This window comes from Malaclemys terrapin, chromosome 3 (genome assembly GCF_027887155.1).
Source record: "Malaclemys terrapin pileata isolate rMalTer1 chromosome 3, rMalTer1.hap1, whole genome shotgun sequence".
NCBI classification, from domain to species: Eukaryota; Metazoa; Chordata; order Testudines; family Emydidae; genus Malaclemys; species Malaclemys terrapin.
Window position 1 is genome coordinate 179,587,852 of NC_071507.1, and position 14,522 is coordinate 179,602,373.

Here is a 14,522-nt window from a genome sequence, read left to right on the forward strand (position 1 = left end):
GCTTGGGGGATGGACTGGAATTAGCATTAATCTTTTGGTAGCTTCATTAATGGCAGCTGTCTTATACCTTTAAGTAGAAAATGTTTAATGTAATTCATTTTATGAATCCACCTTGGTTTCCTTTTGTATCCCTGTGGTTTGAGATAACATCAGGACAACATTGGCAATGGCAGTGTTTCCTCATTGTCTGCAGTTGTGTTTGGTGTAGCCCGAGGTTAAAGTAGCCTGCAACAGGCGAGAGTACTCTCATTGCACCAGTCCAGAAGGAAAGGGAGGTCTGGGGATGTGGGGGAGGGGGGTTGGCCTGGGGAGAGCACTGCTTACTCAAGCTGGGAGTTGGCCTTCTGCTTTTAGCAGAGGAAGGGGGATGTGCCCGACCCTTATTTAAGTCCTGAACATAGTCAGGAAGCTCTGCAGCTTACTTGATACCGTTGTGTCTTTGTGAAGCCTCACAACAAATTGCAGTCTCCTCTCTTTAGTTCTGTTTTCATCTGATAATGTCAGTGAGTGTACTTAAGGGATGTGTGTGTGAGAGAGATGTCGGCACTGTTTGTTTTTTGTGTACCACATGCTTATGTTACGTGTTGCACACTTTCCTTATTGGTTCTTTGTGCTTGCCTAATTGTTGTATATAGTTTTACTGGGGTGGGCAATATAAATATGCAATAAAGTATATAATATCAGACTGTGCCGTGTACTGTCACACACAGACAGCAGCTCACTAAAGACACATTTTTGTGTAGAGCGTGGTAGGTGGCTTAGCTTGTTCAAAGTAATTTTTCTCTTGATTGAGTGATTCCTTGAGGCTACTTCCCCACAGGCTTATTTCCCAAGCAGTATCCAGTGTGGGGACAGGGCTGTTCAGTGGTTAGGAATTACTGTCACAAACAGGAAGCATTTCATGCTTTCAGTTCACAGTTACTTGAGGAGGGAAAGTTCGTGGGGCCCAGGGCAAGAGCTACTTTGTAGTAGAAAAAAACAAAAAGCTGACATGGCTTTGCGTTAGACCAATTCATTGTGTTCACAGTGGAAAGCAGGCAGTAAGTGAGTATGTGGAAAGTAAACTACTAGAATATTCTACTGGATTAGACTATTATGGTTCAGTAAACTCCAAAATGAACAAATCATGTGGTTTTACTAATAATAAATGCAATGAAATACTGAATCAAATTGATAATTTATCTGACTCTTGTTCTAAAAACACTTGTGCTTATTTAGAAGGAAATATATTGTCTCAATGTATTCATAAATCTCCAATTAGTGGGGGAAAGATGCCAGCGATACTTTCAGCCATCCGTTTAAAATGGATTTTAGTTATAGGCAACACTATTTTGCTTGGAGAGAACACTTCTAAAAGAATAGTTAAACTGCTCTAACCATGAATTTTAGGCATGTGTTATGATGGGCCATTGATTTGTCAATACACATATACATAACTGTTATCCACAAGACCCTTTAAAGTATATTCTGTTTAAGATATGGAAAACACAAAGATTGTTTGACAGATAAGATTACTGACTATTGCAAATGCATCTCCTGAATTGCCGTAGTTTGTTAAATTAGGGAATTACTAGAATCAGATTTCTAGCAACATCTTCAAAAAGGTGTCAGACCTTGCTGCCTTTCTGTTGAATTACAGAATGCTGTTACTTAGATAACTTCCTGTAATTTACCAGCAGGGTCTGTTTAGTGGCTGCTGCTGTCAGTTTTCTTTTTTTTCCGCCTTTCAGTGTAGACAATGCAGTGCTCCTCTTTCATTAGAAATGTTGTGGTTTGGCTTCCACACAATGTGATCTCCTAGCTCTGTGAACTAAAATTGAAACGTGGTTTATTTCTTCTTTTTTTGAATAAGAAGATGGGAAATTCTTACGCCGGGCAGCTCAAGACAACCAGATTCGAAGAAGTATTGCATAATTCTATTGAGGCCTCTCTCCGCTCAAACAACTTAGTCCCCAGACCAATCTTTTCTCAGTTATATTTGGAAGCCGAGCAGCAACTTTCATCACTAGAAGGTAGGAAATCTTGGCATTTATATTTCTGTTCAAATAGAACTATGAATCCATTCCTTGTTCATCCTGTGATCAGCATGAAAGTTTCAAATTAAATATAGAGAGATGCAGAAGTATTTGAAGTTGTTTGGGTGCTTTATGTTCTGTGCAACCTCCTCCTCCCCCCAAATCTAATGCAAATTTGAAAAAAAAACTATTTGAAGAGAATAATTATGGAATGCTCTTTGTTTTTACAAAGTATGGCTCTAATTTGCAAACACTTATGGATATACATAACTGGAAGCACTGTGAGTTCACCCACTAAACACAGCAGAAATCTTTGGAGGAGCAGAGCTTTATCTGGTAGTTTGCTTTATAGAATAGAAAATTCAACCGTTAGACAGTTGCAAAAATACAACAGATTTACAAATGAGAGATGCTAAAAATAATTTTGATTATGAATGAAAGAAGCAAAAATATTTGCAGCCTTCCTATTAAGTACGCTAGGAAGATTTTATGATTAATTTTGGCGTGACAGTGTTTTTAACTTGATCTCCATTTTTCAAGGTATTGGCTTAAGCTGTTATCTAGTGTTCTCTGGTAAATCCTGCTCATGGCCTCTGGACTGATGTTTAGTGTCTTGGATTTCTCTGATTTATTTATATATTTGCTGAGCTGTTTTGTTGGTGTCTCTTCTACTTCTGTTTGCAATGTTGTTGTCCCTGTGATGGTCCCAGGATATTAGAGAAACAAAGGGGGTAAGTTAATATCCTTTATTGGATCTAGTTCTCATGGGGAAAGAGAGAAGCTTTCAAGCTACACAGAGGTCTGTGGTCCAATAAAAAATATTACTTCACCTACCTTGTCTGTTTCTTTTACTCATTCATTTTTCTGTCTGGAGGTGGAATAGTTTAGATGAAATGTGTAGATCTGACAACCAAATTAATTAGAAAAACCAGTGCTAATACATAACATCAAGTCTACTTAGGTGCTAAATTGTGTTGTTCTCAGTGGGTCTGACAATGTGCCGGCAACATTATCCTGCTGGTGCACATATTTCCTCTCTCTTTCAACTAACTACTGGAGTAATGTTGCATTTGTTTCCTCTGTGTGTGTGTGTGTGTGTGTTCTTTTGTAGCCTGCAGAAGATGATGTAGGCACATATGGAATGCAAAATGTGTAAGGTATAATATAGTCTGTAATAAAATAAGCATTCTAAACAAAATCAATCCAGCCACTGAAAACAAATGAAATCATTTTGAAAAGATTAAACACTTGCCAATATCTCACTGAAAATATTGAAAAAACATTCTATTTAGAAACAGATCTGCTTATATCTCATACACGTTTAATTTTCTCCCTCCATTCTTTACTGCTAGCTAAGGACATTTGCATGAAAACATAATCTCTGAGTGTCCATCTGCTCCTGCTGCTTATTCCCCACATGAAGTGCTTATCCTCTCTTGGGAATTTCATAAATGTTTCCATGGCAACTAACTCTGATGTCACAAAGTGGATTATGACATCAGCTGGGAAAGATGCTGCAAGAGCAGATGCATAGTTCAGGGACAAAGGTGCAGTTTTCACACTTCTGTAGCTCCTTTCATTTAAGGGTCTCAAAGGGCTTTACAGACCTTCCTAGCCTGATCCGTTTTGGGGTTTTTTTTGCAGTCAATGTGAAGAGAATCAGGCCTCAATTAATTAAACCTCACAAATCTTTGCCTAAAGCATTCCCTTTCATGCAACTATCAGAGGGTGGAAACTCTTTATGGGTTGCCTAATAGAGCTTTTCCTGGGTTGTTGCATAAGATGGTTGAGGTTGCAATCTCACATCTTACATCCAACTCCAGCCCTCCCCCCCCCCGAACAAACAGGAGTTTCCTCCTCTAGGAACCATGAAGCGCTAAGATCTGAGGGGTGGAGGGCAATAACCTTGAAGCTATGGGCCATCCTTGTGGAGGCACTGTGCCACGACACCAGCTCTTGGCCCCCCAACTATCTGTATCCTCCCTATTCCCTGACTCCTTGACACAGTGGGTCTGTTGTAGTGCATTTTATTTGTGGTCCTAGCATTTCCCGCCTCAAGCCAGTGTTTTCAAAGTGTAACCCATGCCTACTTGGTGTGGGGCTCTGTCCCCCTCTTGTGGCACCTAGACCATCTAGAGATTGATGAGTCACTTGGTTAAGTGCCATGTGACTTTTAGCTCATGCAGTAGAGCAGTGGCTCCCAAACTATGGGGCACACCCCCGCAGGGGGGCATGGAGGAATGTCCGGGGGGGACATGGCGGGGTCTGGGCCAGTCCCCACTCAGGGGTGGGGAGGGAGCACCACCCAGCCTCACTCTGCCCCCAGCTCCGTTCCAGCCTGGCCCCAGCCCCTGGCTGCAGCTGTGGCCCCAGCTCGGCCCCCTGGCCCAGCCGTGTCCCTGCTTCCAGCCATCGGCCCCCGGTCTTGGTCCCCGGGACCCACTCCCAGCCACGGCTCGACTCCTGGCCCCAGCTGTGGCTCTGCTCCCGGCCTGTGGAGGGGAGCACAGACACATTCTATTCATGGTAATGGGGGGGGGGCGTGAAAGAAAAGTTTGGGGACCACTGCAATAGAGGCTCATACACTAAGCTTCAGAGGTCCGAGGTTCGATCCTGCCTGCTGACGACCGGGATCTGTCGGCATTATACAAGCATGGAGGGAACCATGGATTAAGTGATTCACCCAAGGTAATACAGTGAGTGGCAGAGCAAGGAATAGAGCCCAGGAGTTCTGATTTAACATTCTCTGCACTACCAGCTAAGTCGTATAGGCACAAAATGACAAAAATACAGATGCAGAATTGTCTCTAAGCAGAATGACTCTGGTATCCTGTGAGGCACTAATGGCATCACAAGTTGCGATAGCTTCTTGCCATATTTGAAGAGAGTGCTTTTCTGAAGTGATCTTGCAGCTCACACTGCATTTTTTTGGTGTTAGTTTGCCCTGTTCACCATACCACTTGGCAGCAAAACCAACCACTATGACATCAGTCAGGTTTTTTGTTCCTGCTGTTGTTGTTCTAATTTTAAAATTGTTAATTTGAAAGGGACACTGTGAACTTGAAATATTGTTAATTTAAAAATAAATGAGTTGAAAGTAGTTTCAGGTTCTACCCCTACCCCTAATTCCCACCTACCGATTTTTGTGGTTCATATAATCATTTTCCTATTTAAAATAAATGTTTTTCTCTCCCCTGTTGCTGTGCGAAAGACCTTCACAAATAATAGAGCAAAATGTCTACACAGTAAAACTAAACTAGTGTTATTACAATTTATGATTATATATTACAATTTAAATCCTATAAATGTGAAACAGATGATAGCCTGTGTTATGTGGGAAATCAAACTGAATGATCATAATGGTCCCTTCTGAACTTAAAAGTCTATGCCAAATATGCACAAAGTAAACCAGCTGAAATTAAGGTCTCTTTTCAGCCTGTAGATTTTTAAGCTATTTTTTCAAATGTCACTATGTCTAAATTACAACATTTTTAACTCCAGTTTTTGCATATTATTTTGATAACACAAGATAGAGCAAGGGATAACCCCTTGTTACTATTATAATACTATACTATTCAGCAAAACAATTGCTTTTAAAACATTTTTTTCTGTATCCTAAAACTTTGTTTAGACATCTCTAGACAACTATTGTCTTGTTTGCTGCGGTTACTGTTTTATATAGATCTGTTTGCGTCCATTAATCATCATATCCATAATCATTTTGAGGACTACATATTAAATAAACTAAAAGCTCCATGCGACCATCAACGCTGTTTGTTACTCTTTTTTATCTTTGCCCATGTAGTGATGCATTCTCTCTCTTCTCCTGTATTGGCTCATTCAGCTTTTGAAACTGCCTGAAAATATTCTTTAAATACTGATTCTCTTTAAATGATCCTGCTTCCAGCTTGCTGGATTAACTAAAAGCCTAGAGAGTCTGATGTGACCTCTCACCTTTAATCTTGCCTTTCTAATGACTAGCTTTTAAAGTCTTCTTCTTTTCATGGGTTTTGGAGTTTGGAGCACCCTCCTCCAGATGTTTAGTAGAGTGGCATATAGGCACTTCCTAGGATGGTTTGATGGCTGTAGTAGATGTGGAGGGTGTTTGGCTGGTGCTAGTTTAGATTTCTTGTAGTCTCTGCCCTGACTATTGGGGGCATTTTTGAGCTGTAGCTAGTCTGTGTCTGTTACAGTATGGACATGCTTCTCTGTTGCATCTTAAAAGATTGGGGGCCAGATTCTCTGCAGGTGTAAATCTGTGTGGGCCCTGAAGGCAGTGGAGTTGTACCATTTTCCACCAGCAGATGATCTAGCCCTGTATTTTTTTTTCCATTTTGAGATTGATGGGGACGATCTTATAATGTGAACTCTTCCTTTCTCATTAATGCCTTCTGTCTATGGACGTGGGGACATGTGGCCTCACCTTGAGGTGGCTCAACTGGCATGAGAGCTTTTGCTGCCTCTTATTGGAGATGTCTAGGGCACTGTGTGTCTCATAAGGCAAAATCCACATAGTTCCTAAGGTGCACAGGAGAAGGTCTTGTGCCTGCAGCTTACTTAAGGTGTGCAGGAGAAGGGCCCCAGCAGACAACCCCTGTAAGGTGGGTGGGTTAAGGCTTTTCAGCAGTGTCTAGTCAAGTGGTCCCACATTACAAAATGTATTTTTAATAATTTCTTCTTTAAAAACAACTAAAACTCCATAAAGAACTATGGGCTGTCTCCTCAGGTAAGGAGGGTGGATCATGGGGAGGAGATAGGGAGAGTGTGGGAGCCCTGGGCTGGGAGGAGTCATGTGAGGAGGTCATGTGCCCCTCCCCGTGGGGGGGGGAGGGTTGCGAACCAGTAAAAAATTGATTCCACTTGCACCACTGATCATATGACAGGTTAGCTTCTGAATCCTGCACATCGACATCAGTGGCAGTTGATTTCAATGGGAGTAGGACTGGGACTTAAGTGCAGTAACATAGTAATAATAAAATTAATTGGCATATACAGACCATCCAAGAGGGGTCAGGAGTATGATGCCCTTGCTCACATTGACTAGTACCCCACTCAACTTCAGTGGGACTGTTTGTGGAGTAAGGTGCTATTCAACATTAATAAGGGTATCACAGTCTAGATCTAGGTTTGCTGCTAAATTATCTTTGCAGTTAACTGTCTCATCCCCTGATTTGCACTTAAGGAAGTCTTTGTTGCTGGCTGAAAATAAGTGTTATGGCTATTGATTTAGGCCTTGATCCCAATGACTTGCACACATACATTACATTACTCATGTGAGTATAGTCCCATTGAGTAAAATTACACACATGTTTAAGTGTTTGCAGGATTGGGGCTTAAATTAGTGTTTAAAAGAATACTTAGCAAGAGGAGAACCTATCATGTAAAATTTCAATCAATAAAGATGCACTGGATCACGACTGAAAATAATGTAAGCAGAAAAGACTGAAAAATGCAATGACGCTGTAGAAATAATTCTATAAAGGTGGTAGCAATAACGGCCTGATACATTGCACTAGCTGTGAAATATTATCTGATCATGTAATTCAGCTGGTGTCAATCAGTATAGCTCTGTTGACTTAATGGAGCTATGCTAATTTATATCAGCCAAAGATCTGGCCCAGTAACACACAAGGGGTAGAGCTAACATTGAGTCCATTTGTAACATTGTTGTTTCCTAACTTACAAGTGCTTCATTGTGCAACTTTCACCTTCTGTAGACTATTTTTTTTTAAAAATGGAATTATATTGTATAGACTGCAGATACTCAAAATGTACAGTTTTTTATAATTCTGACAGCTGTGTGTGAGGGTAGACCGTTAAAGTCTCCTGTGCTCTGTGCGGGGGATGTCTACACTGCAACAAAAGATCCACGGCTCCTAGTCTCAGATGAACTGACTCTGGCTTCTGGGGTTTGGGCTGCGGGGCTAAACATAGCAGTGTAGACATTTGGGCTCAGGTTGGAGTCCTGGCTCTGAGACCTGGCACATGGGACGGGTCTCAGAGCCAGGGCTTCAGCCTGAGCCCAAATGCTTACACTGCTCTTTTTGGCCCTGCAGCCCAAGCCCCAGAAGCCCAAGTCAATTGAGCTGGGCTCTGAGATACATTGCTGTGGGTTTTTCTTTGTAGTGTAGACATACCCTAAGAGCTCATCCACATAAACATGGGGCTTAACGTGGGAAGCAGTTTTTTTACACTCAGATTTAAAATCCGATTTTGACTCATAACAATGATTTGCAATATGCTTGAAAATAAAGACCAAACCCCTGAACTAAGCCTGTTAGTGCAAAATGGAGCTGTCACTCATGTCGTATAGCTGCACGTTTGCTTTTAGATTCCTTTCATTCTTAATCTGAAAGCCTGCACAGCTCTCCCCTGCCTAAATCTCTGCTCCCGCGTTTTGTTACTCCCGTCTCTGCATTCCAGTGACAAAGGCTGCTTCACTTCTCCCTTTGTCCCCTCTTTACCTCTTGTCTTTGTGCCTTCTCCCATGTTATTCCCTGTGCGTACCACTCTGCCTTTATCCCTGTTCACCAGGGGCTCAATCTTGCTACTCATGTGAGTAAAGGTAAGCATATACTTAAATACTTTGCTGTCTTGAGGCCAGAGTGCTTGGCACCTTTCAGGGTCAAGCTTCCAACACCCAACCTCTCTTCTTTCAGATCCCTCATTAAAACTCACTTATTCTGCAAAACTCACAAATGCTAACCCTGGAACCCTCAATTAAGGAGGGGACAAAGTGGGGGAGGAGGGTCACAGAGAAAACCCCTCTGTGGCTGACCCCGCCCATGGGATTTCCAGGGCCTCATCCAAAAGTCCACTGAAACCAGTGGAATGACTCCCATTGACTTTGAGCTTTGGAACAGACACACCTTCCCCATCCCAGTGGGTTTTGTATTGTCCATCAATTTAAGATATTTGGGGCAGGGGACTAGTTTTTGTTCTGTTTCGGGTACAGCATCAAGTATATAGTCAGCACTTAATTATTGATAATCTGCATTTGATCTTTTGCTTTGTGAGAGCATCTCAAAGTGATTAGACATAGTAAATATTGAAAACAAAGGTCAAGGGGGCTTTTATGAGGACAGAGTTCTATTATTGGCAACTCCCTGGGTTCAAATGTCATGAGTCAGCCCCCCCAAAATCATGAGTCTGACTTCAAAATCATAAGATTTTAAAAATAAAAATTTGGGGGTTTGTTTTTATTTGCCTTCCGTTTTCTGAGATTTAAGTGCACTCAGGTCACATTTCAAAGCTTTTCTCCACAATCACAATCGCCGAACCTTTTTTTCCTTTTAAATGAAAGTTGAAATTCTCACATAATCACAGGGTTCCAGGACCTGGAGCTTTAAGAAAAACACCAAACATTGTGAGACTTGGCAACACCGCAGTTGCAAAGACAAGGGAATCTTACTTTTCTATAGCGCTTGCTGTAACTGGGACACTGCTCATTCCCAGGATCAGCTATCGCCACAGCTATCTATTGTCTAACTGTAATTTTTTCCTGTGGTACTTTTGTAGCAGGCAGCAGAGTGGATAATGAGGAAGAAGAGGAGGAGGAGGAAGAAGAAAGTTCAGAATCAAGTAGCCCTCCTCTCTCTTATCAGATGAAGCCTCCTCCTGAAGGCTGCTGCACTACTGATGGTAAGAAATTCACAAGACTCAAAGTTTGGCAACTGATCCAACGGTCTATTCAGGCAAAGCTCCCATTGTTATCAGTGGGAACTGGGGTCCCAGTAAAGAGTGCAGGATTGAGTCCAAACATCATAACAAGCACCTTCCAAGTGGCTCATCAAAATTAGGTATATAGAAATTGTGGGGCTATCACAATTTGTTACCTCTTAGACAAAACTAGGAACTTGGTTGATCATACGTGTGTCTTTGTTGAATCGTTCAAAGGAGCACTTCTATGTCAGGATGAAGGAGGGGACTAGCCAGCAACTTGAAATCTATCCAGTTTAAAGTAGTTTCAGATATTACACCTGCTGCTGAGTGCTCTGCCAACTTTTGTGGTTTTATCACCATATTTTCCTATTTAAAACAAAAATTTTCTGCCCTCTCCTGTGTCTGGGAGAAAGACCCACACAAAGAAGAGGGAAAAGACTGTATCAAAACTGTAAAACTGCCCAAACACCAAGTGCTATTGTCTCTTGTTAAACATACAGCTTAATATAATCTTGTTTATATTGTTAAATATATACAGTTCCATAAAATGTATATGTTGTGCAACATAGATGTGTTTCTGTTGCTGCAGAAAACTTTATTTTTACATTTCCAAATTTTTATTTATTAATTGTATTTCTAGCCTTCGTTTACAGCTCGCCAAGTAGCCGGAAAAATATTGACACTGAAGTTAAACTTGACATTAGGTTAACACTTTTTTTAAATAAAAAGAAAAGTTGGAGTTTGTTCAATAAGGAAATTGTGAAGAATTAAGCAAAATGACCTTTGACTCAGAAACGTGTTGCATTTGTTTTTTCTAGGTTTCTGCCAGGCTGGTAAAGACTTGAGGCTGGTATCCATTTCCAATGATCAAATTGAGGTGCCTTCGGGTTTTTTACTTGTTGGTGCTAAATCGCCAAATCTGCCTGATCATCTTTTAGTTTGTGCCGTAGATAAAAGATTCTTGCCAGATGACAATGGGCGTAATGCCCTGTTAGGTAAGTGCCCTTGCTCACACTAAGTGGATGCTGTTTTGGACTACAGTCATATCTACTCTTGTTGCAAAGTGAATACGGTAGATCTTATTTCCATCACTTGTAGACAATAGTCCTCCCTGATTGCTCACAGCAAGATAACCTTTTAGGGCTGGCTGTGTTTGCACTGGAAAGAGTACAGTGTGAGCCACTCCAATACAAATGCTGCATCTCCTTTTATCCTGAGAGAATGCTATGCCTCCAGCTGAAGGTTAAAGTCATTGTCAGGTCAGTTTGAATTACGGTTGCCTGAACTACACCTTCAGTAACTGAGCTATTTCTGCACTGCTGTCTGTCTGTTACCTTTCTAAACACCGATATGTACCACTCCCCTTCTCCGATGCAGTTACTCTTAGTGAACCATTGTGGCAGATACCTGGAATGAATCGTAAGATTCTGCAGTGCAGTTGCTGTTGGTCGTTTGGGCCACAGAAATTCATAACCCTTTTTAGATTGTGATCCCTTTTGGGCAGGAATCAAGTCTTCCAATGTATTTGGACGGTCCCTAGCACAACAGGGCTCTGCTGCTCCCAGCTGGGGACTTTGGATGCTACTGAAGTATGTATGTATACATAAAAATAAGAGTTACCAGTCAAAGTTTTGATTCGACACATATGTAGACAATATTGTGTGTCTGTCTTTGGTCTTAAAATAGAAAATATTTAATGACAAGGATAGTGGGGAAAACACAGGAATTTTGATATTAATCAATTTAGGTGTTTGGCCCCTGAACTGTAATTAGGTTCTGGTATCTGGTTGGTAGTGGTCACAGCCCTTCTGATAAGTTATGGGCCTGATTCAAAGCCATTTAAGTCAATGAGAGTCTTTCTTTTGGCTCAGGCCCAGTATTACTGTTGAGAGTAGTATTGAAAAGCCTCTAACATCTGAAATCATATGGATGAATGAGCTAATTATGAACACGATAAAAACTGAAGTAGTTTGTGCAATTAGGTGCAGTGATATTTAAATCTACAAGAAAATTATGGGTTTTTTTGGTCACGCTTTTCAAGTTTGACATGTAGCATTTTATCAAAAATTGTTGTGCCTCTTCTGTCCAACACTGAGCTTTAATTATTAAAAGAACAAAAGAAAGAAAGTTATCACTGGGTTTGTTAACCTTTTTGTTGATCAAGAATTGATCCTCGCAATTTCACTTTTACCGACGCCAAAGGTTCTGATGTGAACACAGTTGCTATCTCAATTTGAATAAGATTGAAAGGCATTTGGGATAACAGCATAGTGTGAAGGTGCATAATGTAACTCCATGTACAGTAATGTCTTTCGGCATGGGATCTTCCTGACTTGGATTGGCCACAATAAAATTGACCAGTGATTGTAAAGGAATTAAGGGGGTTGTAAATCAGCCAAGTGTTGTCATTTTAAAGATACAGACAGGAATGTTGTACCACTTAATTCATTCACTGCTAGCACTATTAACAACTTAAATTCCCTAGGCTGTAAGCACAGAGGAAGTAGTATATTTGTTAATTGCATGCTAAACAAGAACAGAAAAGGACAATAAGGAGCATTTGATAATAACTCACTATTTTTTGTGCTACTTGTGTCCTCAGTTTGCTCATTCGATGCTATATTAGTTGCCTGTAAGCTATTTATATGCTTAAAATTTTTGATAATTTTATCACACATGAAAACCAATGAAGCAAACACTTTGCTTTTGTGAAACATTTTAGCAAAGCTGTAGAATTACCCCGGAAAGTCTGGAATAAACTTCTACCAAAAAAAAGCTACATATTTAACATCCTGATTCAGGCCACAGAAATTGCAAACAAAGGAACACTCCTGAGTCCTATAATCTGATAAAGAATAGGGTGCAGTTTATTGTCATCAAGGTAGCATGGTGGTGGTACAACAGTACACTAACCATGTTTAGGTAAATAAAGATTGATTGGTTCTGTTCTCACTAGCTATGTCTTCATTGCAGCTGGGAGCAAGCCTCCCAGTCTGGGTAGACAGCCTGTCTATCAGGACTCGAGCTTGTCTTGGGCTGCAGTTTGGGCTCTCAAGAGTAGGGGATCAGGTGGACTTGAGAGCCCACGCTCCAGCCCAAACTGCAATGTCCACACTGCTATTTTTAGCATGCTAGCTCGGGTTCTGCTAGCAAGAGTATATCTAGGCTTGCTTGCAGCTGCTGTGTAAACATACCCATGTATGTTGGTGTAAACCAGGATTAACTCTGTTGCAGTCAATGGAATTATACCAGGGTAAGTGAAATTAGAATCAGGCACACAGTCTTACAAGCCAAACAGTTTTATTTACAAATAAAAGGTATTGTTTGTGACAACTGAGTTTGTCTTCAATTTATTGTTTGCTGGACTAACATGGTAACCACTTTGTCTTGCACTAAATTCAAGCTGATAACTGCAAAGGACTTTATAGAAAGGAACATAAGAACATAGGAACATAAGAACAGCCATACTGGGTCAGACCAATGGTCCGTCTAGTCCAGTATCCTGTCTTCTGACAGTGGGCAAAGCCAGGTGCTTCAGAGGGAATGAACAGAACAGGTAATCATCACGTGATCAACCCCCTCTTTTTATTTGATGGCTCTGAAAGAAGGGAACAGATTAATTATTCCTGAAAGTCTGGGTTTGAGACCATTTTCCTTTGCAAAGCTGTGGGTATGTGTATTTGTAAACAAAAATGAAAATGGTGCCCCAAAATATTTAGTGACTGTAGAGGTAACAGGCTCCATTTTCCAAAATGCTGAGTACTTACTGAGAGTCTATTGGAGCTGAAGGCATCTGGCGCTTTCCAGGAGGTGCTGAGCACCTTACAGGATGAAGTGCAATGTTTGTAACCCATGAGACACCTCATTTTCTTTCCTGGGTCAGTGGTGTTTATGTAAAGGGGGAGGGTATTGTTCACCTTTGTAGGTTATCCAAAAGTAATTTATTCAGAAGGAAAACACACCCAAGAAATGTCTTCGTGGTTTCCAGGCTATTCTTGAGCAGGCTCCATATCAGTTTGTGGATATGCCTGTGGGGCATTTGTAGGCTCAGAAGGAAAATACACCTGAGGAGCGTCTCATAGTTTCCTGACGTTATCTTTTGACTCCTAGTCTTGTCTCCATGACAGGCTGTTGACATGCCTCTGGGGCATGTATAGGGTTGGTTTATTGATTATGGTAAAAGGTTGTATTACTCTCCTAGATAGCTGTTCCTGTGATTCATGTGCCATTCATATTACACATAATATTCCACTGGAAAGGCCCCCTTCTTGGAAACGTGTGGGTGTCTGCTTCAAGCACAACCATTTGTGTGTAATAACACAGGAGCCTTAATTCGTACCCTGAGAAGCTCCATTGCAACAGCTTATCTTTATTAATCAGAATTAGATTTCTTGCCTCACAACCCTGCAAGGAACTCAGTATTTTGCCATTAAGAAGCCTTTTCCTCGTGCCTGGAGATCTGCTAGAAACAGATGGAAAAGGCAGTATTGTGACTGGGGTCATTGTTTCCCCAACAGATGCAGCTAATACATCCCCCCCCCCAAAGGTTTATCTGTTTATTTCCCCCACTTTTCGTGCTTTGAAGTGGGACTGTGAGGACAAACAATGCCGCTAGTGTCTCCTACCATCTTCCTCCCAGAGACAGAAAACAGCTGCACAGATCATCCCCACTTCCATTGCTAGGAGTAAGAAGTGCATTTATTTTAGTCACTGGCTGGGGACAGAATAATATAGCAAAAAAGATTAATTTGCATATTGTTTGTAAACCTGGTTGTAGATGAAGGGTTCCATTGTGAAGTACTGTATTGTTACTACTATTGTTGGATGAAATGCACAGGGTGTATC

General features: G+C 41.1%; 1 protein-coding gene across 4 annotated transcripts in view; it reads left to right on the forward strand.

Moving 5' to 3' along the window:
- Positions 1–14,522, forward strand: part of GREB1 (growth regulating estrogen receptor binding 1) — a 97,941-nt gene that overhangs the window by 13,553 nt on the left and 69,866 nt on the right. For 2 of the 4 annotated variants that reach the window (XM_054021969.1, XM_054021971.1), the window contains exons 2-4: positions 1,856–2,012; positions 9,534–9,656; positions 10,496–10,672. In XM_054021969.1, the coding sequence (XP_053877944.1) occupies positions 1,856–2,012; positions 9,534–9,656; positions 10,496–10,672 (457 nt within the window). Of the gene's footprint in view, positions 1–1,852; positions 2,013–9,533; positions 9,657–10,495; positions 10,673–14,522 lie in introns of all 4 variants that reach the window. The other 2 variants (XM_054021970.1, XM_054021972.1) reach the window with 2 other exon arrangements.